The sequence below is a fragment of the Aspergillus fumigatus genome, chromosome 2, assembly GCF_000002655.1.
Source record: "Aspergillus fumigatus Af293 chromosome 2, whole genome shotgun sequence".
NCBI classification, from domain to species: Eukaryota; Fungi; Ascomycota; class Eurotiomycetes; order Eurotiales; family Aspergillaceae; genus Aspergillus; species Aspergillus fumigatus.
This window is the reverse complement of record NC_007195.1, coordinates 1,361,038-1,386,553: the sequence shown is the minus strand read 5'-3', so window position 1 is coordinate 1,386,553 and position 25,516 is coordinate 1,361,038. Positions and strand designations below refer to the sequence as shown.

At 48.8% G+C, this 25,516-nt stretch overlaps 8 protein-coding genes across 8 annotated transcripts; 4 read left to right on the top strand and 4 right to left on the bottom strand.

The window, feature by feature from the left end:
* Window positions 1–418: 418 nt before the first annotated feature.
* On the bottom strand, window positions 419–2,563 carry AFUA_2G05030 (putative HIT finger domain protein; the record flags this gene model as incomplete). The annotated part of the gene is made up of 5 exons (XM_744541.2): window positions 2,508–2,563; window positions 2,264–2,437; window positions 2,086–2,191; window positions 1,084–1,879; window positions 419–1,014 (listed from the first exon to the last, which is right to left on the bottom strand). The coding sequence occupies exons 4-5, from the start codon at window positions 1,346–1,348 to the stop codon at window positions 419–421; spliced, it is 861 nt and encodes a 286-aa protein (XP_749634.1). The 5' UTR covers window positions 1,349–1,879; window positions 2,086–2,191; window positions 2,264–2,437; window positions 2,508–2,563.
* A 132-nt stretch (window positions 2,564–2,695) lies between these two features.
* Window positions 2,696–8,998, bottom strand: AFUA_2G05020 (dopey family protein). The gene is made up of 7 exons (XM_077804090.1): window positions 8,752–8,998; window positions 8,546–8,670; window positions 8,341–8,490; window positions 6,038–8,274; window positions 5,757–5,986; window positions 4,238–5,703; window positions 2,696–4,185 (listed from the first exon to the last, which is right to left on the bottom strand). Exons 1-7 carry the CDS (start codon window positions 8,840–8,842, stop codon window positions 2,923–2,925), a joined length of 5,562 nt encoding a protein of 1,853 aa, XP_077660254.1. The 5' UTR covers window positions 8,843–8,998; the 3' UTR covers window positions 2,696–2,922.
* Window positions 8,999–9,059: 61 nt separating this feature from the next.
* On the top strand, window positions 9,060–11,372 carry AFUA_2G05010 (guanine nucleotide exchange factor MON1; the record flags this gene model as incomplete). Its single annotated transcript, XM_077804089.1, has 5 exons — window positions 9,060–9,831; window positions 9,888–10,747; window positions 10,813–10,994; window positions 11,078–11,312; window positions 11,364–11,372. Exons 1-5 carry the CDS (start codon window positions 9,219–9,221, stop codon window positions 11,370–11,372), a joined length of 1,899 nt encoding a protein of 632 aa, XP_077660253.1. The 5' UTR covers window positions 9,060–9,218.
* Window positions 11,373–11,586: 214 nt separating this feature from the next.
* AFUA_2G05000 (proline iminopeptidase) lies at window positions 11,587–13,403 on the bottom strand (the record flags this gene model as incomplete). The annotated part of the gene is made up of 9 exons (XM_744538.2): window positions 11,587–11,898; window positions 11,959–12,055; window positions 12,118–12,256; window positions 12,312–12,332; window positions 12,389–12,553; window positions 12,604–12,689; window positions 12,755–12,999; window positions 13,064–13,305; window positions 13,361–13,403. 9 exons carry the CDS (start codon window positions 13,401–13,403, stop codon window positions 11,587–11,589), a joined length of 1,350 nt encoding a protein of 449 aa, XP_749631.2.
* A 367-nt stretch (window positions 13,404–13,770) lies between these two features.
* AFUA_2G04990 (uncharacterized protein) lies at window positions 13,771–15,466 on the top strand (the record flags this gene model as incomplete). Its single annotated transcript, XM_077804088.1, has 2 exons — window positions 13,771–15,336; window positions 15,401–15,466. 2 exons carry the CDS (start codon window positions 13,771–13,773, stop codon window positions 15,464–15,466), a joined length of 1,632 nt encoding a protein of 543 aa, XP_077660252.1.
* Window positions 15,467–15,674: 208 nt separating this feature from the next.
* On the top strand, window positions 15,675–17,195 carry AFUA_2G04980 (pyridoxal phosphate-dependent decarboxylase family protein; the record flags this gene model as incomplete). Its single annotated transcript, XM_744536.1, has 1 exon — window positions 15,675–17,195. The coding sequence occupies one exon, from the start codon at window positions 15,675–15,677 to the stop codon at window positions 17,193–17,195; it is 1,521 nt and encodes a 506-aa protein (XP_749629.1).
* A 284-nt stretch (window positions 17,196–17,479) lies between these two features.
* On the bottom strand, window positions 17,480–19,772 carry AFUA_2G04970 (putative Kelch repeats protein; the record flags this gene model as incomplete). The annotated part of the gene is made up of 3 exons (XM_744535.2): window positions 19,173–19,772; window positions 18,967–19,112; window positions 17,480–18,913 (listed from the first exon to the last, which is right to left on the bottom strand). The coding sequence occupies exons 1-3, from the start codon at window positions 19,615–19,617 to the stop codon at window positions 17,480–17,482; spliced, it is 2,025 nt and encodes a 674-aa protein (XP_749628.1). The 5' UTR covers window positions 19,618–19,772.
* Window positions 19,773–20,227: 455 nt separating this feature from the next.
* Window positions 20,228–25,241, top strand: AFUA_2G04960 (uncharacterized protein; the record flags this gene model as incomplete). Its single annotated transcript, XM_077804087.1, has 4 exons — window positions 20,228–20,814; window positions 20,874–24,517; window positions 24,571–24,649; window positions 24,703–25,241. Exons 1-4 carry the CDS (start codon window positions 20,388–20,390, stop codon window positions 25,239–25,241), a joined length of 4,689 nt encoding a protein of 1,562 aa, XP_077660251.1. The 5' UTR covers window positions 20,228–20,387.
* Window positions 25,242–25,516: the final 275 nt, after the last annotated feature.

The following is a 25,516-nucleotide window of genomic DNA, read 5'->3' as shown; positions in this document are numbered from 1 at the left end:
ATGGCTGTTGCTGCTGCTGCTACTGCTGTTACTGCTGCTACTGCTGCTGCTGCTGCTGCGTGCAAACAAACCCCCCACCAGCTGCGATGGTAGGCTGCCCGATCCGTTTAATTCGTCTGGGATTGAATTCGTGATGAGGCATTCCATCGATCACGAAGGAGACGCGTCAACCGATTTGTACCATTGGGGACGGTAACGAGTCAAGCTTTTGTGATGGACTCCGAGAGCAGGGGTGGATAATGACGCCTCCATCCAGCAGCGATAAACCGTGCTATGGGACTCCTGCGCCATTCACACAAGGCTTCGCGACTTACTGTCTTGACAGCCATGAAGCTGGCATTTCGACCTTGACTTTTTAACCTCGATAAGTTTTGTCAAGCCGCACCAGCCAAACCGATCTGCACGAGCACCAGATACCTCAAAAGAAAGCTCCGCATCGCGAGTCCTCATGAACCTTGTAACAAGCTAGTCCGCAGGTCCGAACATGACAGTTCTTGCACCGAATCTTTCCCCAATATCCACACATACAGCAAAAGTGCCGTGGTGCCTTGGCGGTTAGGGGCGGACCAGCACGAGCCGCGTTGTATGTGAGTGGCGGTTCGGCGAGAAGTGCCTGCATGATGCGCTCTGAGGGTGCCGAGGGAATGTACGACCTTAGAAGGGGATCGTTGTCGTACTCGGATTTTATCAGGCGGTTAGGGTTCTCCGCTTCTGGCTCCGGCTGTTTCTTGTCTTCGTCTGTGTCAGGGCTCGCGTTTGTGCTGGTCTCTGGCGGGATCGTCGAGGCTCTTGACGGTGGTACGGTGGATTGCTTCCTTTTCGAGGAGTCGAGCGGGGTAGCAGCGGGAGTTAGACTTCGTCGGGAGGGCTTGGTGACCTTGCTGAGGGAGGGTCTTTGTATACTCGACTGGGCGGCTTGGGCCAGGGCCGCCTCCTCGTCATCGAGGTAGTTTCGGAAGGTTTTTTGCGATTGTAGGATACGGCGCACGTTTGAAGTTGTCTTCCCTCGTGTCCCTAGCAGTAATAAAAGCACGTTAGCCATGGTCGGGTTGCTTTAGAATCTCTGCGCAATGCTTGCAATACCTCTACCGGCTGCATCCTTCGGTTTCGTTGGAATCGGAATATGCACGTCTCGATGGTTCTCCCTGTCAAGCTCCGCTAAGTGGCGAATAATCGCGTTGTTCTGGCGCGAAGATAAGTCGGTGCGACCACCATCGCGGATTCCTCTTTTCCTGCCGATGGTAGGTGTAATTGCTGCTTGCGCTGGGTCGAAGCCGCGGTCAGGGACATAGGTCCATCCGGGCGTGACATGGGTGGAGGTGCTGGGGAGAACTTCGATACGATACATGATGGAAATGTGAAGCGTTGGATGATATGGCCTAATATGCTTCCATTCTGATAGTTGCCTGCCAGTGTGAACGATCTTCTGTGATGCTCTTATAGTAGACTGAAAGATACCGCGCCATGGATAAGTGTTGGTGGTGTTTGCATCATCCAACTACCAGAGGATCCACATAGGAGTGGAGTCACGTGCTTGGGCGCATGGCAATGGGCCACGTCCATTGAGTGGTAGATTGATTGATTTGGTTCTTTGATGGGAGCGTTAAGTATACAGAGGTACAATATAGAGTATCCGGGATCTCAAATGACTCCAGATATGTTGTTCTTGTGGAGCCCGTATAAACGACACCTAAAACATGATACACTCAAGCTGGTAGAGAACCTAAACAAGATATGATACTCGAGAGTAAGAAGAAAAAACCCATGAGATTGAAGACGATCCAACAAATTGCCTTCATTTCTTCTTTTGCAACTGGTCTATCTTTGCCTCCAGTTCCGTGACGTAAGTTTGCAGTTTTGTTGTAGCAGCTTGTAGAGCCTAACGAACTCAATCAGTATGACCCATACAATAGATGAGCGCGAAAGTGACGCAAGAAAATAAATGAGGTATTCAGTCCATTGCGTCGATCTGCGCGCACTCGGGTGTTCTGATATAGCGAGGTAGCACTCCCAGAGGGACAGGGAGCGAGGGGAGAGGGGGAGAATCCTCAATTCCGTTATAGGCGAAAGTCAAGAAAGACATACATGAATATCTTCATTCAGCATTTGATTTGCGACTCTGTACTCCCCTAAGATGTAATAGTAGACCGAAGCGCTGGCAACAGCAGTTCCAGCGAGGAACCCAAACAGCCTAGAACAGACGTCAGGACAACATCCCATATACTCAATAAAACCATCAAATCCAGGAATTTGAAGCTCTTACCCTCCACGGAATGCACCCACAGGTTTTCTCGCAGGCAATGCTGTACCTGTGTTCCTGAGGGTTCGGAATGTCGAGAAGCCGCAGGTGGATATGGGACCCAACCTGGGCGTCCAAGAGCGCAACAGAGAAATCGCGTTCTTACGTGCAATCATGTCTGATCATGAGCTTGGAAAGCTAAGATTACAGTTAGCGAGAAGCATCCTTCTGGAATCGATAATAGAGCAGGAAAATATTTTCTTCTCACATTGTTATCAGGAGATGAAGTTGGGCACTTGAGTGTCACGAGAGCGTGGCGGCGGTGTTGCTTGTTTTGGCTCTGTAATATGCGGTTGCATCCGGTAACTCCTCTCTGGACCGGCTTCTGATGTCTAACTGCTGCAGGCGCAAATATATCGTCGCCAAACGTATAGAGCAAGTAATATTATTTTAGTGCGGCCATTCTTTGCATATTTTACCAGCACTTAACAACTGCCTATATTCATTAGATATAATATGCAACAGCGTCCACGCACCTACTACTAGGTATGGCACCCCTTACACCATACATTGCAGTTCTATCTATTAAGAGGGCAACAGATGATACATCAATGCTGTCTGGTATTGTACAGACAGATATAAACTAAAAGATATAAGAAATATGAAGCAACAAAGCGCTCGCATCAATTGGCCATGGTGCTCTCGTTAAACAAATCCGCCAATAAGTCGTCCTGGCAACTCTTCAAGTCCGGACTTCCCATACCATAAGTGCTTTCGAAAGCATTAATACTAAGTCGGTCGAGAAACGGTCGAAGGACCTGATCAATAAGCTCGTCCTTTGCTGTCTCACGGATCCAGTCCAATGTCAGCTGAGGTCGCTTCATTCCGTCGCCAGACTCGGTCGCTTCGCACGGTGAATGAGGTGGCGCCGATCCACGTACACCCAAGGTCTGCGATATCTCATCTGCAAGTGCCATTGATTCTAGGTGCTCAGGGGGGTAAACAGCATCAATCGTGTCGTTGACATAGAGCCACTCAAGAAGCTGAAAATCGTCTGGCGCTAGAACAAGCAGTGTATCCAGAAGCTTACACGCCTGCAGCAGCGAGTATGCATTGTAAACTTCTTGTTGCGCGCCAAGCGGTATGCTAGAAATAGCTTCTTGAAGCTCTGTATTGATCAATGGCCAAAATGGCGCAAGTGTGGTAGTTGAACTCTTGAGCGCAAGCGCTCGAAGTACCATGAATATCTCTGCTCTTGTGGTGGACGACGGAGATGAGGAGCTCGTCGCTGCAAGGAGATCTTCCAGCTTCTGGAGCAGCTCTGGTAGTTCTCCAATGAAGTAATCGTCATTTGCAGATAATATTAGCAGTGATATCCTCCGCAGGTTCAACTGAGCCTTCCGGTCAGCTTCCAAGCGAGCAGCAGACGCTCCAACACCGAACATTAGTCCCGCTGTGCTCGGTGGTGGAAGACGAGACATCAACTCTGTTAGACGGTCCTTGTCGGCAATTACCCATTGCCTGAGTAGCTTCATCCAACCGCTTCTCACGAGTTCAACCTGGAAGCCAAAAAATCGTGGATCGTTAAAGGCATCGGCGATGTCCTTCTTCCAGATTTTTGCAGCAGCTGGAACCTTCGCAATGTGTTGCAGTAGAGACATCACGCTGCCGTTGATATTGTTAGGGAATAGCCGCGAACGCAGAAGAGGCCCAATCACATGAGAGGATATGCCTGACACAGCGGAGATGATGCGATCAGAATCACCTAACAGAGCTGTAAAAGACGGCATCGAGAGTGCAAGAATACTGAGCATATCGTCAGGGCCAGCGTGCGGTACAGCGGAGTTGTCATAATCCAGGGATGGCCTCCCCAGCATACTCGAATCCTGGGACAATCCCATAGGTTTGCTTGTGAAGATGGCGGTAAGCAGGCGAAGCAATACATCCTGCATGAAGTTAATAACTGCACTGCATGGTGAAAGCTGCGGTAAAACATACCCCTAGGTCCTTTCTCATCCGTCGATCCTCGCCGAAGGTTGTATTCTCCATCTTGGCTCCTAGAATAGCAGCGAATTCCACTAGCCGGGGAAGTATCTGTCGATGGGGGAAGGGGTTGCTCAAGACGTCACGCAAAAATGTTGTACAGTCTGTCCAAATTTCGTCGAGTACATCATCATCCAGAGACCTGGCATACGTGACCAGAAAACCCGCCAGCTCCGATTCAGTGAGGTTTGATGTCAAGGCAGATTTACGGTGGGGTTCAAGGGCAGCAGGGTTGGTTCGTGTATAAATGGCATTGAAGATTGCTGGAATGGTGATCTTTGGGCGAGATCCATCCAGAGTGTGGAGCAAACTAAGAATTAGTGGTGATGTGTCAGGGTCTGCTCTTGACCACATCTCTACCATCGTCTCTAAGCATTCAAGGGCCTCCGCAGTGAAAAGATGCTCAAGTATTCGACGAGACCTGTTTCTCATCCGCAGAGAGGTGTATTGGAAGGATGCGAGAGACTCGGGATCCTGGGGTGGACCACTTCGTTCCACAGCACCCCAGGACCATATGGAAAAGCATAATCGAACGGCATCCTGGAAGCATAATAATACTGTTAATCTGTTGTTCGCTGCGGTTGACCGCCCCTGGTTTGAGTCGGTCGCAAAAACCCCTGACACCATGTTGCCAAAGAACCCATGAGCGTGGTCAGGGCTTTTGGCAGCTGGTACGTTCGCTTCCTCCACAAGAAGGCGTTCGTGAGCGGCCGCTATGCACGTCTCAAGTCCAGTAAGTAGGGTAATGGTGACATGCTCTGAACGATCTTCTGGCCAACCGTCGGTTTGTCTAAAAGAGAGCTGGAGATTCGTATATGATAATTGGATCTCCTTACAGAAGCATTCCACTAACATGAGCAGGATCTGGAAGAGGGATCCTGAATATAGAGGGAGAACTTCACAAAGTAGTAGAGTCCACTTCTCCACGATATCTCTCGAACTTTTAGAGCTGATGCCTTTGAGAAGACACTCTAGGAGGCGGGAAGGAGGTTGAGGTGGAACAGGAGGCAAAGCACCTCTATCAGCCTTATCACTGGTAAAGGAAAGAAGTGACGGACTTGTGAGCCGCTCACGAGACTGTGCACGCTGATGTTTCGGCCTGGGAGGGGGCGGTGGTAGGTATGCTTGTGCGAATCGGACCTTCAACGCCGAGAGAAGGGTGTCTATTATAGCCCCTTGTAATTCGATGCTACCTCCTTCGTCGAGGACAGAAGACAGTTGATCAACCAAGAAGGAGTCAATGCCCGACTCAGCAATCTCTTCACCTCCGGGCCCTTGAAGAAGTTGTCTTATAACCAGCAGGGAGGTCTGTTGGAGCTTCGCTTCTTCCGCCTGTGATACTGCATTTCGCCTTCTCCCAATAATTACCTTTGAGGATAGCTGGAAAATCATAGAGTGGAGAGATTGGAACTCGGCGCCATCTAAGTCCGTTGACGGTAAGCCAAGCACACAGAACGAGGTATTCAGAACTGACCTTCAGAAGCACCATCCTTTTGTTTATCCACAGGATTCAATGTCTGAGTAAGAAGAGACATCCATCCATTGGGCGACAGAGAGCAGAGGGTATTGTAGATTGTCCGTAGAAGGTAGTTACACTCTTTATAGTCGTCAGTGGAAATGACAACGTTATCGCCCTCATTTTCTGACAGTGTTTCTTTTCGCAAGAGAAGATTCTCAAGTCGCAAGATCACGATGCGAAACACCCTAAGAGATATCAGAAATCGATACAAACCTCACCGTCGGGGTCAGGCTCACTTTTCAATGGATGATAAATCTTGCAGCCATCGCTGAACTGCCTGTGAAGCCTCATTTGGGCCTAGAGTCAGAAGATCCAAAACAAGAAAAAGTGGGCGTTCAAGCATTGACGAATAGTAAGCTGTTTGGGCTTTTCTCGCATCGTGCGCTTGTTTTGGAGGAATTTCGTGGGAGCCATGGTGGCTATGATTCCAGAGAACAAAATATTTTCCAGCCTGCTCTTCAGAAGTCAGATGGTGGGAGCCTGGCGCTGAGCCAACCATGAGAGATGTTATGGACGCCTCAACAATATGATCTGACCAAGAAGCCGAGTGTAGATGCCAGAGACAGCGGACAGCCTCTACGTGAAATTTGGGGCTTGCGGGCGAGAGGAATTGCCAAAGATGTCGGACGAGGGTTGGTATCAGTCCTGCAACATCCTCGTAGCTGATATAGTACCCAGGGGCCTGTATGAAATACAAGCTGGTCACTGCGGAGACAATGGAAGAAATAGTCGAGAAAGACGGTGTAGATTGTTCTGCCTGGTCAATCTTCAATCGACTGCAAATAGCCAGATAGAAGCGCCTGTCATGGAACACAAACGATTTGGGTAGTCGCTTCAGCAGCGCAACCAGAAGAGTCAGGATCTCTTGAATAGGTATACTACCATTGCTCTTTTCGAGGGCCGATGCGGCAAGATCGTGAGCTTTCCGTGTTATGAGATCACCCAACTGTCTGGGAAGAAAAGGAAGTGGTGGTAGATCCAAACTGCTTCTGCTTTGATCATAGAAGTTATGAATTCTTTTCATAATGTCCATGTCGCTGATGTCCATGAGCGAATTGTCCGCTATCACCTTGGCCGATTCAGATTTTCTTGCAAACGCTCTCTCTGTGAGTAGCGTTGTCAAGGAGTTCATAACTCTCATAAGCCCGTTCGATAATTCAAGAAGTTCGTCAGGGGCAATTTCGGAATTCCTTGTGTTTGATGAAAGTTCGCTCAATTTTACTAGGATAGTAAGCACCAGCAGAGGTACATGGGTAAGAAGCATGTCCTCTTCACGGACATTGAAATTGTCCAAAATGAACTGAGCGAGTTGCAAGTCGTCCAAAGCCTGCCTCTTCTTGTTACAATGATTATCAGATCTCCAGTCTATCAGGCCAAGAAGCTCCGAAAAGATCACGCCGCTTTCGACACCATCGAAGAAGGCACTGGCGCTGCGAAATACCTCGTCAAACTGCTGCTTGGAAGATGATTTTCCGAAGGCTTGGATATTGCGCATAAGGGGCAGGAATACTGCAGGAACGATATGACCGCCAACTTCCCATCTGTCCATCAAGGAAAGTGAGATTCGAAATGGCTTTGCCCTTTCCGAGGGAGTTCTTGCGTCTTGCTCATTCAACCGAAGCAGACTTTTTACAAGAGCTTTTAGACCAAATTGACTGAAATACTCTGACTGCGATAACTGTTCGTCATCAACAGCGTAGGATCCAGTTGTTCCTTCACCTTCGAAAGATGGCTGATCACTTGCAGCCTCGGGCCCTAGGAACCACGCCCACAGTCTCCTGTTTAGGCTCATGTCTCGTCGGGCAACCACACCAACAGCTGCGATCATTAATCTCTGCAGGTCATCATCTGTGATCCGCGACTGCAGTATAGGCGAGCTGAGTGGAAGGTGAGTCACAAGCAAGTCAAGAAAATTTCGCTGCACGAGAATTTGTTCGTCCACCAGACCGGAGGCAAAACACCTAATAAGCAAACCCGGCTCAGGCATGATAACGGAGTCCACCGCCACGCGCATATCATGTGGCATGTCCTCAAAGTTGCTCCCATCACCCTTACTCGGTCTGCGATCCGTAATGCCTAACTTAGGCAAATATCGGTTCAGGTAAGCTAAGACACCTGAACGTCTGCTAGGGCTGGTTATGGATGCCAGGAAAAGACACTGCCAGAAGTATTGACCGCTTGATTCCGCGTCCGCCCCGGTTCTCTGCGTCTCTAGCTTCGTTGCTGCAATGTCGCGGAATTTGTTAACGAGTCGCAGCGTGTGATCGAAGTCGTCACTGGTTTCCTCTTCCAGGCCTGGTAAAAGGGCCAAGATTATAGCCTTCAAGGCCGGACGAATGGCCCATGGCTCGAGACCGCAAATATGATTTTCTATCAAGGATAAGAACAAAGGACGTACTGTGAGCGAGGCGAAGGTAAGAGTGGGCGCGATGCCTGGCAGATACAACGGTAGGTCGTGTGACAGGCCTTCAGACTATTTGGCCGATTAGAGGCATTAGCAGATGGTCACTCAATTTTTTTTTTCCCCGTCAAGTCGAACCTTAATCAGATTGAATATATAGGTATACACTTCGAGCGCTTTCTGGTGTACACCCGATGGTAGTGAAGGGTTCAAGCACTGTGAGAGGCGTTTGGCTACAAGCACCTTGTGGGGGACGACTGGTAAGTCTGCGGGATGCGATTGGAGAGCCTAAACCAAGTGAGCAATTTTCCTCGTGTTCTAGGTGTATGAGGCATAAGATTACCTTCAAGAGGCGACTAAGAAATGAGATATAGTCCGCCCATTCCTGTAGCGCTGTGTCAAACAACGAGAGAGCTCTTTCGACAGTGGAAGCATAGCGGCGGTAATTTTTGTCTTTTTTCAAGGGCTCTGTTTGCGAAAATAAGTGAGCTGTATAGTCTCGGATAATTATATGTCATCAATTGCGTATTTGAATCGGAGTTTGCGTACCCTCCTTCCCTCGTAACCGGGAGCGCGTAAAGGAGCTGTCGGAGCTTGCGGGGGAGTTGGACCTTGGAAAAGAGGTCGGATCAAGGCTCATGGTGCCAGTAGTGGATACTCGGTAAGCGGAATTGCTTCAGATCGTAGCGCTTCATATTTTGCTCATCAGGATTGACATGATCAGATGATTTTGCGGGTGGTTGCGAACAACTGAAGACACGCAGCCTGAATAGATAGACCAGGCGGAGATGTTTTGGGTCTCCGTCCGCCTTGATGCTCCGGCCTTCCAGCGACGTCAACCTAGCTCCACTTACTATCTAATCCACGTACATGACCCGCCGCCGCATATTCATGACATTATTACTTTCTCAAAGATAATTATGTCTGACGCCTCTTGACTATTATTAATGATCACTGTTCATAAATGAAGCAAGACCTGCTTATGAACTGCCATCGATGCGCATGATCTGCGTACGATGAACCCGAACGCTCTTGAGCAACCGCAAGTCGCACCGGGCGATGACGGCGCTGGAGGGAATAACTACGGAACCCAGGAGAATTCCGCGAAAGAACCCTCGAAAACCGGTAGCGATGACTCCTCCGCGCGCTTGGAAGAACGGCCTCCACCCCTCCCCCCGCGTCCGAACACCTTGAGTTTATTAGATGAAGGGTTCATTTCGCCTCGATCAACCCGGCAGTCGTCATCCTCTAGTTTGCAGGCCAAGGCTACAACAGCCGTGTCGATACCGGACATTAGCCTCCTACAATTAAACGATGGCGGAAAAGAAAACCACCCTACCCGTGGTCCTTTTGGGTCACTAAGAGCCAAAGCAAGCCTCACTCAGCTTACAGCCTCGAAAGGCAGCGATGCGGGGGATTCTGCGAGCATTAGAAGCACGGCACCAAACACAGAGCTCGGTGAGGCAGAAAATGTTTTCAGCGACTTCCTTGCACAAGAGTCTGGAGACGTTCAGCAGGACAGCAGTGGACTTCTTCAATTCCCTGAGTTTCGGACCGATGATGTTGAAGACGACTTCACTAGTGAATTTGAGCCTATTGGGGAGCTGGATGATGATGGCAGGAATGAAGGTAAGTGATGATCTATGGTTGTGTAGTGATGTCACTGACTTCAATCCAAATCACAGAGCTGCTCCTTGAGAGATGGAAGTCTAAAAGAAAACACTATCTCATCCTGTCTGCTGCTGGGAAGCCCATTTGGACCAGACATGGTGATGGCGGACTGATCTCGGGTTACATAGGTGTCATTCTGACGATTATATCGTTTTATGAAGATGCCAATGATCGTTTGACCAGTTTTTGCGCCGGGGATACAAAGTTTGTGATTGTTACCAAGGGTCCATTATATTTGGTAGCCATTAGTCGACTCTTGGAGAGCGATACGCAGCTGAAATTACAGCTAGAAGCCTTGTACATGCAGATTTTGTCTACCCTAACACTGCCTTCGTTGACACATCTCTTTTCTGTTCGACCGTCTACCGATCTCAAAAGGCCGTTGCAGGGGTCCGAGACGTTACTGTCTACTCTGGCAGACAGCTTCACAAAGGGATCACCGTCCACTTTCCTTTCCGCATTGGAATGCTTGAAAATCCGCAAGTCACATCGACAAGCGATCAACAATGCGCTTTTAAAAACAAAGGTGAGCAGCCTACTGTATGGTCTGGTGGTTGCCGGGGGTAGATTAGTTAGTGTTGTGAGACCCAAGAAACATTCGCTGCATCCTGGTGACTTACAACTTCTCTTCAACATGATCTTCGAAGCAGAAGGCATCAAAGCTGGAGGTGGGGAAAGCTGGATCCCAGTCTGTTTACCGGGATTCAACAGCAGCGGTTATCTATATATGTATGTCAGTTTTCTTGATCTCCGCGAAAACTCAGGCACTTCTGCCAGCGAGACGACAACAGAGCAGTCGGTGGCCATCATCCTGATAAGCCCGAATAAGGAAGGGTTTTTCGAGATGCAGGAGATGCGAAATTCACTTGTCGAGGTATGTAAATCTGTCAGTAGAATCCGGGTTGTTTAGGACACACTAACTCGATCCGGCGCTGGCAGCAACTGGAGAAGAATAATAGTATCAACATCATCAAAGAAGCTATCGATGGAGGTCGTCCGACTACTACTGATATTGTTCCTGGCACTGTCTTGCATCATTTCTTGTATAAATCTCGGGCAAATGTCCAATTCACAATGTCCTCCTACGAACCTGAGTTCACATCGATTTCTAGGCGTCGAAGGTTTGTCAACTCCGTTACACCGTTTCTTAAACCCCATTTTATGTCCGTGTGCTAATGAAGTTTTGGTGCTCCTTCTTCTTCAGATTGATGTCAACATACAATAACCTGCACTCTAGTATTCATGCTAAGCATGCTCATGTAAAAGTTCACCATTGTATTTCCCAATCAGCCAGTTCTTTTGCTTGGGTGACTCCAATATTTGAACTTTACTGTGTTGCTAGCCCCAATGCCAATCGCAATGCACTTGCACAGAGTGCAAGTAAGGTTGTCCAGTGGGTACAACGGGAGGAAGAACGGTTGTTTATAATTGGCGGAGCTGTAGGTCATTCCCAAGAGGGACCTTTGGCCGGATACTGACTTTATTTCAAGGTTTTCTAATAATCCAACTACCGAGGTATTCCGCTGAAACTCAAGGTCACCTATGTGCAACACATACGACTCTCCCATCAACATGGATAGAGCTCAAAGTCGTGGTGCTCGAAGCGCCTCAAACTGTCCCTAAGTCAGAATCTAGGGACAAAGACGAAGATATTGCTTTCAACATGTCTCATCTATTAATTGCACGTTACAGCTCCAACAAACGGCCAACGGCCTAGTCGATCGTGTCGTCTCGTAGGGCAAAGAGCTGCTGCATGACCTCGTCTGCTTTGCTTCGGATGGCGTTGTGATACATAACATTTGTGATGAATTGCTTGATACCCTTGATCTTTGCCGCGGTCTTCGACGCCAGGTCAAAGTGGACATACATGTCCTCTACGTAGGTGGCTGCATAGACGGGGACTTCGTTGTCCGCCAGTCGAGCCTCATCATAAAGCTGGGGCCACTCGGCCGTCGTAGCAAGGATGTTTGCAACGTCTTTGACTTGCTGCAATTCGGTGTATGACTCAAACATGTCCTTATAGATCTATGATGGCGAATCGAACTTAACCGTTGCTGCTGAGAATCTACCAGAGGAAAAACTTACCATTTCTCCAGTGAACAATATCTTTGACTGCTTATCGCCAATGTTAAACTGCGCATCAGCTGAGCGTAACCGATCAGCGGACCAGTTTGAGGCTTGTCTGGAAGGTGTTAGATTAATTCCCCTCCCACCAATAAGCTAGATGCAAAAAGGCTTTCTCACCCTTGGCAGTAGATCGCTTCATGAAGGATTGCGTAAATGATATTGTTGTCGAAGCCACCGTAGCTGTCTATGGCGGTCAAGGTTGGATGTGTAAGAAACCCGAAGATCTCCAGGTCGTTACACGCGCGTAGGACCAGATCTGTCGACTTCGGAGTTAGTGAAGATATTATGTGAAGCATACGGGGTAATATCACCATGAACGCTATCGAGGCCACCTGCAAGTTGTTAGAGTCACTAGTCATCATTCATCAGGACGATTAAGTTCACTTACCGTGCATTCCAAACATGATACCGAGTTGTTGGATGCGTTCCGGTGTCAGAGTGCCAGAAGGCACGGTGACGCGGTTCTCTTTCAGGTACTGAACGAGTTTTTTGACTCGATCAACGTCTTCAGGAAACTTGGTATAGTATGCATCATTTCTCTCCTTGACCTTTTCTTCTTCAAGTTAGAAGGGGAACAGACACGCCGACTCAAGCTCAACATACCGTATGTACGTTCATATACCGTATCAGGACCATCAACGAGAGGAGGAAGCCCACCGCAGATGAAGGCCTCTGTCAATCCTTCTGGGCTTTAAACCAAATAGAGGTATCATCAATAATTCCGAACTACATGGATGCAGTGGGGAAGACTTACAACATAGAAAGATACGTTACAGCACAGAACCCACCGAAACTTTGGCCTATGATGCTCCATTTGCGTTGGTCCTCGGGGTAGTCCGTAGTAAGGCACCGACGGATAGCTTCGCAGTCACGGACAATATTATCCGCACGGAATTGCTTCAGGTACTCAGCCTGTTTTACTGCATTGCCTTGAAGGGCGAGAGTTCGAGCCGTTATCGTCGAGCTCATGCCTGTACCGCGCTGGTCTAGGAACAGCACCTACACAACGATGAGGACATGAATCACCAAAGAGAAATATCTGAGACAAAAATTGAATACACACCTGGTACCCCTTGTCGAGCGCAGTTCCAACCCAGCCATACTCTTGCGGAGGTCGACAGCCCATCCCCGGGCCGCCTTGAAGATAAACCAACCAGGGGAGCTGCTTCTCGCTCTTACCATTCGCAGGATCAACTGGAGTCTCCAGACGACGGACGCTCCGAGCAAATAGTCTCAGATTGCCGTCATTGGGTTTACAGTAGTTTAAGGGCACATCAAACAGCAGCTCTGCCACGCGAAACTTCCCTAGAGATTCCCGCTTGTCAGCGCGTGCTATGAGTAAAGAGCCAAATGGGCGAACCTGGGATGTTATGAAACTTTCTATCGATTAACTTTGCAGCCATTGTAATGATTCTTGTGTATGTGGATGTGGGCTATGAGTAGGAGATGTTAGCAATGCAAGGGAAGGTAGCTCACAATGTGAGGATCGAGTTGAGGAGGGGAAATACTAAATGCTGCGGAGATCACTAGGAGGGCTGCAACGGGACGATCAACCGCATCAATGAATGAAACAGCCTGGACTAGTATCCATGCTAAGAACACAAGCAGACTCAATTCGAAAGAGTTCAATCATCCATCAATTCTTGCCTCGGTTTAGTCATATGGCTAACTAACTAACGTAATCGGTAAGCGAGCGGATCACGCAACCGAGCGGATCACCAAACGTGTTTTGACTTCTATTTCAAAAGCTGCAGTGCTCAGCCAGCCACTATGCCACCAAAAGCGCGTATAAACTCAAAAAATTCAGTTGAGCAGGAGGGAAGGGTCCTACTTGCAGTATCAGCTTTGAAAAATAAGGAAATTCTCAATATTCGTGAAGCTGCGCGTGTCTATAATGTGCCTTATACTACCCTCCAGCGGCGCCTAAAGGGGCATACTTTTCGAGCTGAATTACGCGCAAATGGCCATAAAATGACTCAGAATGAAGAGGATTCACTTATTAGATGGATTCTATCTATGGATCAACGTGGAGCGGCTCCCCGACCGTCCCATGTACGAGAAATGGCGAATATCCTGCTTGCGCAGCGTGGTTCAACTCCTACCCAGACTGTTGGAGAGAAATGGGTATATAACTTCATTAATCGGCATGATGAGATCAAAACCCGATTCTCTAGGCGCTATAACCACCAGCGTGCTAAATGTGAAGACCCAAAGATTATCCTGGAATGGTTCAATCGTGTCCAGATCACAATAATGCAGCATGGGATTACACTGGAAGATATCTACAACTTTGATGAAACTGGCTTTGCAATGGGCTTAGTAGCTACTGCTAAGGTAGTTACAAGAGCTGAGATGCTTAGTCGGCCCTTCCTTATCCAGCCAGGGAACCGCGAATGGGTTACCTCTATAGAGTGTATTAACTCTACTGGCTGGGTGCTTCCACCATGCATTATCTTCAAGGGAAAGGTCCTTATTGAGGGCTGGTATCAAGATACAGCCTTACCAGCAGACTGGCGGATCGAGGTCAGTGAGAATGGATGGACGACTGATCAGATTGGATTACGATGGCTTCAAAAAGTCTTTATTCCTGCTACTACCAGTCGTACAACTGGTAGATATCGACTATTAATTCTTGATGGCCATGGGAGCCATCTAACACCACAGTTTGATCAAATCTGCACTGAGAATGATATCATTCCAATCTGCATGCCTGCACATTCATCACATCTCCTCCAGCCTCTAGATGTTGGCTGTTTCTCTCCTCTTAAGCGTGCGTATGGCCGCTTGATTGAGGATAAGATGCGGCTTGGTTTCAACCATATTGACAAGTTTGATTTCCTTGAGGCCTATCCACAAGCTCGTACGGCAATCTTTTCAGCAGATAATATTAAAAGTGGCTTTTCAGCAACTGGATTAATACCACTGAATCCAGATCGGGTGCTCAGTCAGCTTAATATCCAGCTTAGAACACCTACACCACCAGGCAGCCGATCAACTAATTCTGTCCCAAAAACACCTTACAATCTCAAGCAGCTGAAGAAGCAGGAAACTACACTTAAGAAGCTACTTAGGGAGCGTACATACAGCCCTCCTACCCCTACAAAGGCTGTGCTAGGTCAGATTATCAAGGGGTGTGAGATGGCAATGAATAACGCTGCCCTTCTTGCAAAGGAAAATCATGATCTACGTGCTGCACATGAAAAGCACCTTCAAAAGCAGAAGCGATCTAGGCGGCAGATAGAAACTGCAGTGGGATTATCTATCCAGGAAGGGCAGGAGATCATTCAACGCAGGGATCAGGCTGCTGAAGCTATCCCAACTATCCCTCCAGAGCAGGTAGTAGATACAGAACAACGCCCTCAACGGGCACCCCCACGCTGCAGTGACTGCCATATTCTAGGCCATAGGCGATTGCAATGTCCGCAGCGCAAGAATAACTAGATTTAGTAATAAAATCATGTTTTAGGGGTTCAAAATAGCCTCCAATTTCGGCCGCGGCCAAATTCTATGGTATGGTGATCCGCTCGGTTGCGTGATCCGCTCGCTTACCGATTACGTTAATTTCTAGTGCTTACCCACCGGAGCTAGGCTGCAACTGATTTGGGGTATCTTATAAATAAATCATATCTGCATTTTCTACACACCCACCTTCCAAGATCGGAATTTTCTCAATCATGGAGTCAAAAGAAGTCGATATCACATTCGAAAAGCAGCAAGATTATCAAGAGAAACTATGGAAGACTGCCCAGAGCGAATGGAAGTCTGACATCTTACCACGTGCCAACCATCTGGCACACGCCAGAGCATCTCTGCCGAAGTCGCTATCATATGCTGGAATGGGATATGAGGCTGCCAAGCAGCATATCTTGGACGATATTATCCCAGGCTTGAATGGTAGCAGCATCAGTCCCAATTACTATGGCTTCGTCACTGGCGGCGTAACACCCGCCGCGTTGTTTGCGGATAACGTGGTCTCCGCTTATGACCAGAACGTCCAGGTGCATCTTCCGGAGCATTCAATTGCTACAGATGTCGAGTATAGTGCGTTGGGTTTGTTATTAGACCTCCTTCAGCTGGATCGGAGCTCCTGGTATAATGGTACATTTACGACAGGAGCAACCGCCAGTAACATCCTCGGTCTGGCCTGCGGAAGAGAATTTGCTGTGGAAGCCGCCGCAAAAAGTCGAGGGGCCGCCTTGCAGAGCGTTGGACAGCATGGGTTGTTCGAAGTCATGCAGGCTTCTGGTCTGTCGGGACTACAGGTGCTCTCAACGCTACCCCATTCGTCTCTGGTGAAAGCAGCGGGCATCTTAGGGATCGGTCGCGCAAACGTGAAGAACATCTCCCGTGATGATAATCCGCTTCTCTTCGACCTAGCCAGACTCGAAGGAGAATTGGCAAGAACTGAAAAGGCAACTATCGTCGCTGTGTCATGCGGTGAGGTTAACACCGGACACTTCGCAACGGCTGGTCTCGAAGAAATGCTTGAAATACGCAGACTCTGCGATGAATACGGCGCCTGGCTACATGTGGATGGAGCCTTTGGCATCTTTGGCCGGGTTCTGGACGATAGTCCGGAGTTTTCTTCCATCAAAAAGGCCTGTCAGGGCATCGAGTTAGCAGACTCCATCACGGGTGATGGGCATAAATTGCTCAACGTGCCGTATGACTGCGGCTTCTTTCTTTGTCGTCATGCTACTGTAGCACATGATGTCTTCCAGAATGCGAATGCAGCCTATTTAACGTCTAGTACGACGGATGGGCCCACAATCCCTTCTCCGTTGAATATTGGAATCGAGAACTCTAGGCGATTCAGAGCGTTGCCAGTCTATACATCGCTGTTGGCTTACGGCCGCACAGGATACCAAAATATGCTCCAGAGACAGATACGGCTGGCTCGGAAGATTGTGGGGTGGGTTTTTGATCATCCGGCATACGAAGTATTACCAGGAGCAAGTAACAAAGAAGACGTACTGGAGCAGACGTATATGAGCATCCTCTTCAGCGCGAAGGATGATGCACTCAATCAAAGGCTGGCATCGACGATAAATGCAACTTCCAGAATATACGTCTCCGGTACTTCGTGGCAGGGCAGATCGGCTTGCCGCATCGCTATCTCGAATTGGCGGGTCGACGTGGAAAGGGATTTTACGATTGTGACTGATGTTCTGGAAAGTGTGGCTAAAGGACAATAGACTTGTCTCAGTCTCGAAGAGTCATCATTCACCTCGCCAAATGTTTGCCTTGATTCTTCTGGCTTGCCGAGGGATATCGATAATCAGCATGTGTACCTATCTCGCCCAGACCCCTGTTACTAAAGCTCAACATGAAATTAGTCCTCTTCTAGGTTCATCTGCTGCTGCAGGGAATCGTTAGTGGTCTTGAACTACGCAGTGGTTTTTAGGATCGGCGAGAAATAAAGCTGAACAGTATGCATCTATGTCAATGCCAATTTTGTGGTATACATCACAAACATACATCACCTGCGTCGCCCAGCGCCACCAGGGTTATCAGTTCGGTCAGCAATGCTAACAACCTCACCAATGCCAGCGGCTTCTTGTTCATCTTCCAGAGCCATGATTTCCTCTCTGCTATCCCACCACTTCTCTTCCGCCATAATGAACGCATCCTTGCGTAATTCCTTCACATTCTTCTCCACCGTAATGCCCTTCTCTTTCAATGTATCTAGCAGAATCTTCTGCCACTCCTCAGACGTACGGCTAAAGAAATCGCGCAAGCTCTCAAACGGTCGGGGTAGAGGTCGGCTGTCCTGCACAGAGGGCTCTGCTTCCTGTTCTTCCATTTCAAGCTGCTCCATTCCCTGGGTGACTGACGGTACTGTGACCTCAGTAGGTGCTGGAGAAGCAGAGTCCAGGGACATTGCATTTTCGTCATCGTCTTCTTCCTCCTCATCTTCATCTTCATCGTCCTCATCCATCTCATCATCACTCTCCGCTTCGTTGAGAAGATGCCAGTTCTCGGGCTCCTTGTAAAAAATTTCCTTGACACCGTCGAGTTTCACCAGATCAACAGAGTACATATCATTGAAAGTGAACTCCCGGTCACCTTTCTCAAAGGTTCCGCCGAATATGAACAGGGTATCGTCTTGCACGGCCAGCTGTGCATTGAAACGCTTGTGAGGCATCTCAAAACGTACAATAGAGGGCTTCTCTGACTCCGCAGGTGCGTCCTCCATTCTGTCAGAGATTCGCTGAAACTCGTCATCATCGTCCAGATCGCGGAGCCCTCCTTTTGCTTCTAAAGCTCTCAAATTTTGGAGAAGCTCCTCTTCGTCGGCCTTTGCCCGGTTTCGAGATCTCATTTGGTTGGCCTGCTGCTTCTTACCAGTTGCTCTTGGACGGCGGAGAGTCAGAGGGAAGAAACGATTCCTGTCAGTGTTCCATGCCAGCAACGTGTCAAAGAATTCGCTGTCGATACCCTCCTCACTGAGTTCAACGTCATGGACGCCGCCGAACATGATACCCCGTCCTTTGTGGTAAGCCATAGTGGCGCCGGCACGGGGCGGGTTAGGCGAGTTTGCGGGCTTCTTGCGGCGTTCCCAGCGTACTGTAGGAGCCGCGGACGCAGGGGCATCAGCGTCAGGCGGTGTAATTCGTAGAAACCAAGTGTCTTGATGGACCATGGGCTTCATGGTCATGCGCTGAGGACCACCCTTCTGTGGCTTTCCACCCACCCCAGTGGACGCCTTCACGCGAGAGTAACCACCGTACAGTACAGCTCCAGATTCGTGTGGCAAGAATGAGAACGATGACCGAGGATCAGGCTTTTGAGCTGCTGGGGGCAGTGTAGGGTTGAACCAGGTGAATTTTGAGCAGTCGTAAATCCACAAGTCCTGGAGGTACTTTGTTTGCTGTGAAGTATCCTGAAAGCCTCCGAAGAGGATAATATAGTTCTGGATGGCCTCAGCGTGATATTCACTAGATGTGAATAGACTTTGATACATACCTTGAAATATGTCATTCTGTGGCCACTTCTAGCTGGAGGGCCTTTGCCTTTGGTTTCGAGACGAGTCCATTCTCTGGTGGCAGGGTCGAGATGCCAAAAGTCATTGTAATGATAGAACGTCCCCTGCTTTGGCGAAGAGAATTCACCTGAGCATTGGAAGTAACAGTTAATACGAATTCATCCGGGGAAACTTGCACAGGGCTCACCTCCGAACAAATAGACACCTCCGGCATTTCCTCCACGGCACCATGCATGCCCGCTTCGAGGTAGAGGGCTGTTGGGACTCGTAACTTCCTTCCACTCATCTCGATCAATGTTGTAGACGAAGAGATTATTGAAGAAAGTAGCAAGCGTGCCATCAAAGTGCTCGCCACCAAATATCAAGAGCTCATTCCGGTTTGAGGGAGACGCAAGTATTGTAGCAGAGGTACGTGGAGACGGCGGTCCTGAGACTACCTCAGTGACCTTCAGAAATTTAGCTTGCTCTTCAGCATATTGAGCCAGGATCGCATCCAGATCGACATCTTCTGCGTCACTATCTGCGTCGCGACCCTTTGCCTTGTGCCTCTTTTCCTTTTGCGCAGCCTTCTTGGATTGCTTTGCTGCTACCCGCTCCTTGTGCTCGGCGGACTTCTTATTTTTCTTGCCCATCTTGGACGATTAGTGGTGGACTGAGATTGACTTCTATGTTTGTACCCTCTGATGTTTTTCTAGCCTGCTGGTTGTAGGCCCCTTGTCTGAACATGAGGCAATTACTTCTCTTAATTGATGCCACAACGGAGCAAATCATATGGCGCGGGGGTTTGCAGGGTTAAAAAAAAGTGTGAAAAAATTCCCCGCAATTGGCCACTTATCTGTAAACCAGCTCCCACGGAGACACAGACACAGACATTTCTGTCGATGAGAATAGTAGAAGCCTAGACGCATAATTACAAGGAATGGCTGAAGCCAGGTGCAATTTCACCTACAAGCTGAATTCCTCGCAGAGCGCTGTCTCTTAAGAGTACTACACGAGGCTATGATCCCCAGATACCACTCTAGATATACCGAGCTGGAGAGAAATTACCAGGGAACAAGTTTATGTGACTGGGATCAAGTACATTTTCAGAAGAACTTCACACAAAGTGAAATAAGTAAATAAAGCCTTGGGAAGAGAAGCTAGATCGTCTCGAGAGCATACATTTCCAGAATACCGATACATCTGGATTCCTGCCGTAAATTGATGGCATCCATGATAAGCAGATAAGATATCCTGTTTAGAAGAAACTCCACGTGACAACGTGTAAAGACGCGTCTATTGCTTGGTTTATCCTCCGATGTGCTTAATTGATGAAACGCGATATCAAAATCAATACCACCATAATTCGACGCCGACATTGTTGGAGGCACGAACACAACCATGATCCCGCAAGGACGTCTCTATGACTAAAAATAATTTGAACGCCCATCTCCAATGGCTGCTGGACCAAGGCCCTTCACTGTACTCTTCATTGACATCATTCGCTCAAGAGATCCAGAACTCAGCCAGCCGACAGCCTACAACTCATCCTCAGCCAGCGGACTCGAATGCAGGCATTGATCGATCGGGTAGCATCCATGTTGGCGATTCCCAAGTCATCAGAGAAACTAGAACGAACGAAGAGAAAGATGCTGGAGGCGACGTCATAGAGTTAGACGACCCGAACATGGCACGATTACTAGTTGCCCCTCAATCTGCGAGTAAGTCTCGATTGCTTAGTCGCCCTGGTGAACGCCAGACAAGTACTGGAAGTGCCACAAAAGTCCGCCCCATACCGCAGTCTTTTACAGAACAGAGAGGAACACCAGACCAGCACGGTCTTGCCCAAGGTAGGACAGTGAACTTCTTGCTATGTTTCCTTGAGCTGACAATGTCCTGGACCATGTAGCGACTCAACGAGTCTTCTCTGCTTCTTTTGGTAGTCCTGGTCGGCCGTTAAGCACGCCACTTCGATCTAAGCATGCGGTAGATCTGACATCGCCTTTAGAGGATATTGATTCCATCGACTTGACGGGCGATGTGGAACAACCTACGGCCTCGTCTGACACGGTGGAAGATTACGGTACTCCACAGCGATTATGGGCAGAGGATGCTGCGTCCCGCAAAGAACCAGTCGAGAAGAAGGGCAGAAAGCGGAAAAGCGACGAGTACATTTCAGACGTCTTGTCACCACGGCGAAAACATCAATCACCCTCGCCTCTAATCTCCGCAAACTCTGCATATCCTGACCGCAATGGCTTGTCAATTCAGTCTCAAACTCAAACAAAAAAATCACAGCCAGCTTCGAACGGTGGTATCTCGCCCCCGGCGAAACACGGGGAACGTGAGGCCTCCTTGTCTAGGCCCGCTCGACCACATACTGTCATAGCTGATTCTGACGATAATGATGACACTGACAATTTGTTTGAATGGATTGAAGAGGAAGATGATCCGATTCTTTGTGATAACGACGCTTTGTATCCTGTCCTTCCTACAGTCTCCTCTGTCAGCGACACCGAAATGGCTGAGCCCTCAAAGCGATCAAAGAAGGATTCCGCGCCCAGTTTGCCTTCAGTTAGTGCCCTACCACGAAGCGACCCAGGGCCTGCCTCAGCATCAAACGACAGGGTGCATACGAGTGACCAGCAAGCTTCTCAGGCGCCCGGCGCATCCTATTCATCTGGCTCTCAAGCTCGGGATCAAGCCGTCCTCCAGCTTCTCAAACTCCCTGTTAGCTCACTTGATAACTTATTATCAAGTCTCCAGGATACCGTCACAAAGAATTCGGAAATCGTCTACGAACGAGCTATGCGAGGTGAGCCAGCTTCTGAGTTAGTCTCGGAGAACAAGTCCATCCACGAGAAGATGGATGCTATACGCTTAATGAAACAAGAGAAAGAGGAATATCAGGCATTCGAAGCGAAGCAGGAGAGCCTAAAGAAAGCTCTTATACAACTAATATCACGAGGCTGTGACCCACAAACGATGCCGGACGAACTTGCTCAAAGTCGAGAGGTCACATCAAAGCTTCAGCAGATTGAGGAGAAGATGAGCCGCCTATTGAGGACGGCCGGCATTGACACTGAGACTCTGAATTCAATGTCTCGAGACGCAAAAAAGAGTAGCTCGCAACCAGCTGCCTGCGATTCCCGACCTTGTACTACGGGTTCTTTGAGAAATGGGGACATGGAGTGTTTGGAAAGGGCGCGAGAAGTTCCCCACTCTCACATAATGTCTCCGGTGCGGAACTCGTTTGACCGTAATCTTTCACGGACGAGTGTAGTCGAACGCACGTCTGACACGTCATTCAGGACACCGGGTGGTGGGGATAACGCGCGTGATGAGTTCGACTTAGATGACCCGATGATCTATGAGGAACGTGAAGCATTCACGAGAACCATGGGAACTCCGTCACGCCCGCTTGGCAATGTCGATGAGTTTGATCTCGATGCCGATGATGTGGATATGCTGGAAGCCGCAGAGGATTTTGACGACGGTCTGACCTTGACAACCAAAACCTCCGGTTATGAATCTCGCAGAGTCTTCTCTGAAACTTCCGGGAACGCCTCTCGTATACCTGCAACGCAGAAGTCGCAAATCCACAATCCACTGTGGAATCAAAACCCGTGGACAAAGGATGTGAAGAATGTGTTGAGAGATAGGTTCCATCTTCGCGGATTTCGAATGAACCAGCTTGAGGCTATAGATGCTACTTTGAGTGGAAAGGATACCTTCGTCCTCATGCCTACCGGAGGAGGAAAGTCACTCTGCTACCAGCTGCCCTCCATTGTTACTAGCGGCTCAACCAGGGGAGTCACGATCGTCGTGTCGCCGCTCTTAAGTCTGATGCAAGACCAGGTGTCTCATTTGAAACGACTAAAGATCAAAGCGTTCTTATTAAATGGTGAAACAAAGCAAGAGGAGAGGCAGTGGATCATGCAGACGCTGTCGGGGCCTGCAGCTGAAGAACAGATCGAACTGCTGTACATCACCCCGGAGATGGTCAACAAGAGTCAAGCTCTCATCCGAAGTCTGGAGAAGCTCAATAGACGACGCAGACTTGCTCGTATTGTGATTGATGAAGCTCATTGTGTCAGTCAATGGGGCCACGATTTCCGCCCTGACTACAAAGCGCTGGGAGAAGTGAGAGATCAGTTGCCCGGCGTTCCCATGATGGCACTCACTGCCACAGCAACAGAGAATGTCAAAGTAGACGTCATCCATAACCTGAAGATGGAGGGTTGTGAGATATTTACTCAGAGTTTCAACCGTCCCAATCTGACGTACGAGGTACGACAAAAGACAAAATCTGCCGAGGTCCTGGAAAACATAGCGGACATCATCAAGACATCTTACCCTAATAAGTCCGGCATTATCTACTGTCTATCGCGCAAAACTTGTGAAACTGTCGCCGAAGCTCTTACGTCGCAACACAACATCAGGGCCGAATATTATCATGCTGGTATGGATTCCTCCAAGAGGGCGGAGGTACAGGAATGGTGGCAGTCCGGCCGTGTTCATGTGATAGTTGCGACCATTGCCTTTGGAATGGGTATCGATAAACCTGACGTACGCTTCGTTATTCACCACAGCATCCCAAAAAGCTTGGAAGGATACTATCAAGAGACTGGGCGGGCAGGTCGAGATGGAAAGCGCTCTGGCTGCTATCTTTATTATTCTTATCGGGATGCGACCTCTATCATGAGCATGATTGACAAAGGCGAGGGGGGCAAACAACAGAAAAATCGACAGCGCCAAATGTTACGGAACGTCATGCAGTACTGTCTTAATCTTGCGGATTGCAGAAGAGTGCAGATTCTTGCATACTTCAATGAGTATTTTCGCCCAATTGACTGCAACAAGTCTTGCGATAATTGCAGATCTGACGGTATTTTTGAGCACCGTGACTTCTCTCAGCAGGCCGCTTCTGTTTTGAAGATCGTGCGATACTTTCAGGACCTTGAGGACAAGGTTACTATGTCCTATTGCGTGAATATCTTCCGGGGAAGCGTGAAAAGATTTCGCTCCCCTGAGCACAAGGATGCACCTGGTTTCGGCGCAGGATCAGGATTGGACCTGCAGGTCGCGGAACGACTTTTTCAATATCTTCTTGTCGAGGGGGCTCTCTTCGAAGAAAATGTGGTCAACGGTAGCAGATTTGCGGTTCAATATATCAAGCTTGGCCGGCGCGCTGCTGATTTCGAGAGTGGGCGTTGCAAACTGAAAATGCCCGTGCAAGTCTCACCAAACAGAAAAGGCCCAGCGGGAGCTGTCAGACCTCGCGCGGAAGCGCCCCAGTCCACCAATGTCTCATCGCCTGTGCAATCAGCAAATCGCCGACTCTTGGCACAGTATCGTTACCAAGGCGATCCCGACGGCGAAATCGACAGTGACGGCTTTGAACAGATTCGAATAGCCGGCAAGCCGCGACCCGAAGCCCGTCGCAGTCCGGGGCCACCGATCACCGTTGACCAGCGATTTGACAGCCTTGATTCTCTCCATAAGACAGTGGCTGAGGATTTTATGTTCTATGCAAAGAACTTTTGTCATGACGTAGGGTGTCTCATTCATACTTGCTATGGGCATGATTGCTAACTTTATAGCAGTTGATGCTCAAGAAGAATCTTCGAAACCAGCCTTTCAGTGATGGGATTCTGCGCGAGATGGCCATAGTCTTTCCTAAAAGTGAGTGAACCATTACTTCTCAAGCTAGCCAGGGAAATGCTTATATCGAGTAGACCTGTCCGAACTTGCTCAGATCCCTGGAATAGACACAGATAAGGTCAGCCGGTACGGGACACAGATACTGAAGCTCGTGCGCGATGCTCAGCGTCGGTATGAGGAATTGAAACAGGAACGTGACAATAACGATGACGTTGTTCCGGATCCCAACCATCATAACGTGTACAACCTCACGGACGACGAGGACGAGTTTAGCGATGGTGATGATTTATTCGTGGACCAACTGGTATCGATTGAGAAGGAAGACCAGGTTGTTTCAAGTCGATATTTCCCATCGCAGCTGGGGGCGGAATCCGAGTCATCCGAAGAGTATGAAGACACCGAGACTAGCCGTTCCAAGAAAAGAAAGACTTCGTCCAAGAAGCGCTTCCACCGCAAGAACGCTACAGGGTCGAGTTCAAAAATAAAAACGCCGCGACCTAGAAGGGAGCCCAGCGATCAAGTCAACAAGCGCTCGGCGGGTTCCCGAACTGGCTCCAAAGCAAAGAATACGGCCAAGAGTACTTCTACCAGCATCGGAATGATGCCGATCTGATACCCGGCTACGGTCTTTCTTCTTCCATGTTTCTTGTATGGCATTAACGGTATATTTTTGACCTCGAGCATTGAACTTTCTGATAAGCTTTTGATGTATCTCTCGCATTCTCAAGGCGTTATGCTACCAGTGGCTTTCGGGGCCGCTTCTTCGTTGAAACACGTGGTTTTCGCCGGCTCTAGATATCTTACTGGCTTTCGGTTGAGTCGCTATATATCCGTGGGGATGGCGTCTGTTTGTCTTTTCCCAGATGTTTGGTGAAATGTGATACCATT

Excerpts from the sequence above, each read along its gene's own strand:
- AFUA_2G05020 (XM_077804090.1), bottom strand. The coding sequence starts at position 8,842 with ATGAGCCTTGATCCGACCTCTTTTCCAAGGTCCAACTCCCCCGCAAGC. Across the intron at positions 8,275-8,340 it reads ATATATTCAATCTGATTAAG|TCTGAAGGCCTGTCACACGA; the intron begins GTTCGACTTGAC and ends TCGGCCAAATAG. Across the intron at positions 4,186-4,237 it reads GGATGAGAAAGGACCTAGGG|GATGTATTGCTTCGCCTGCT; the intron begins GTATGTTTTACC and ends AACTTCATGCAG.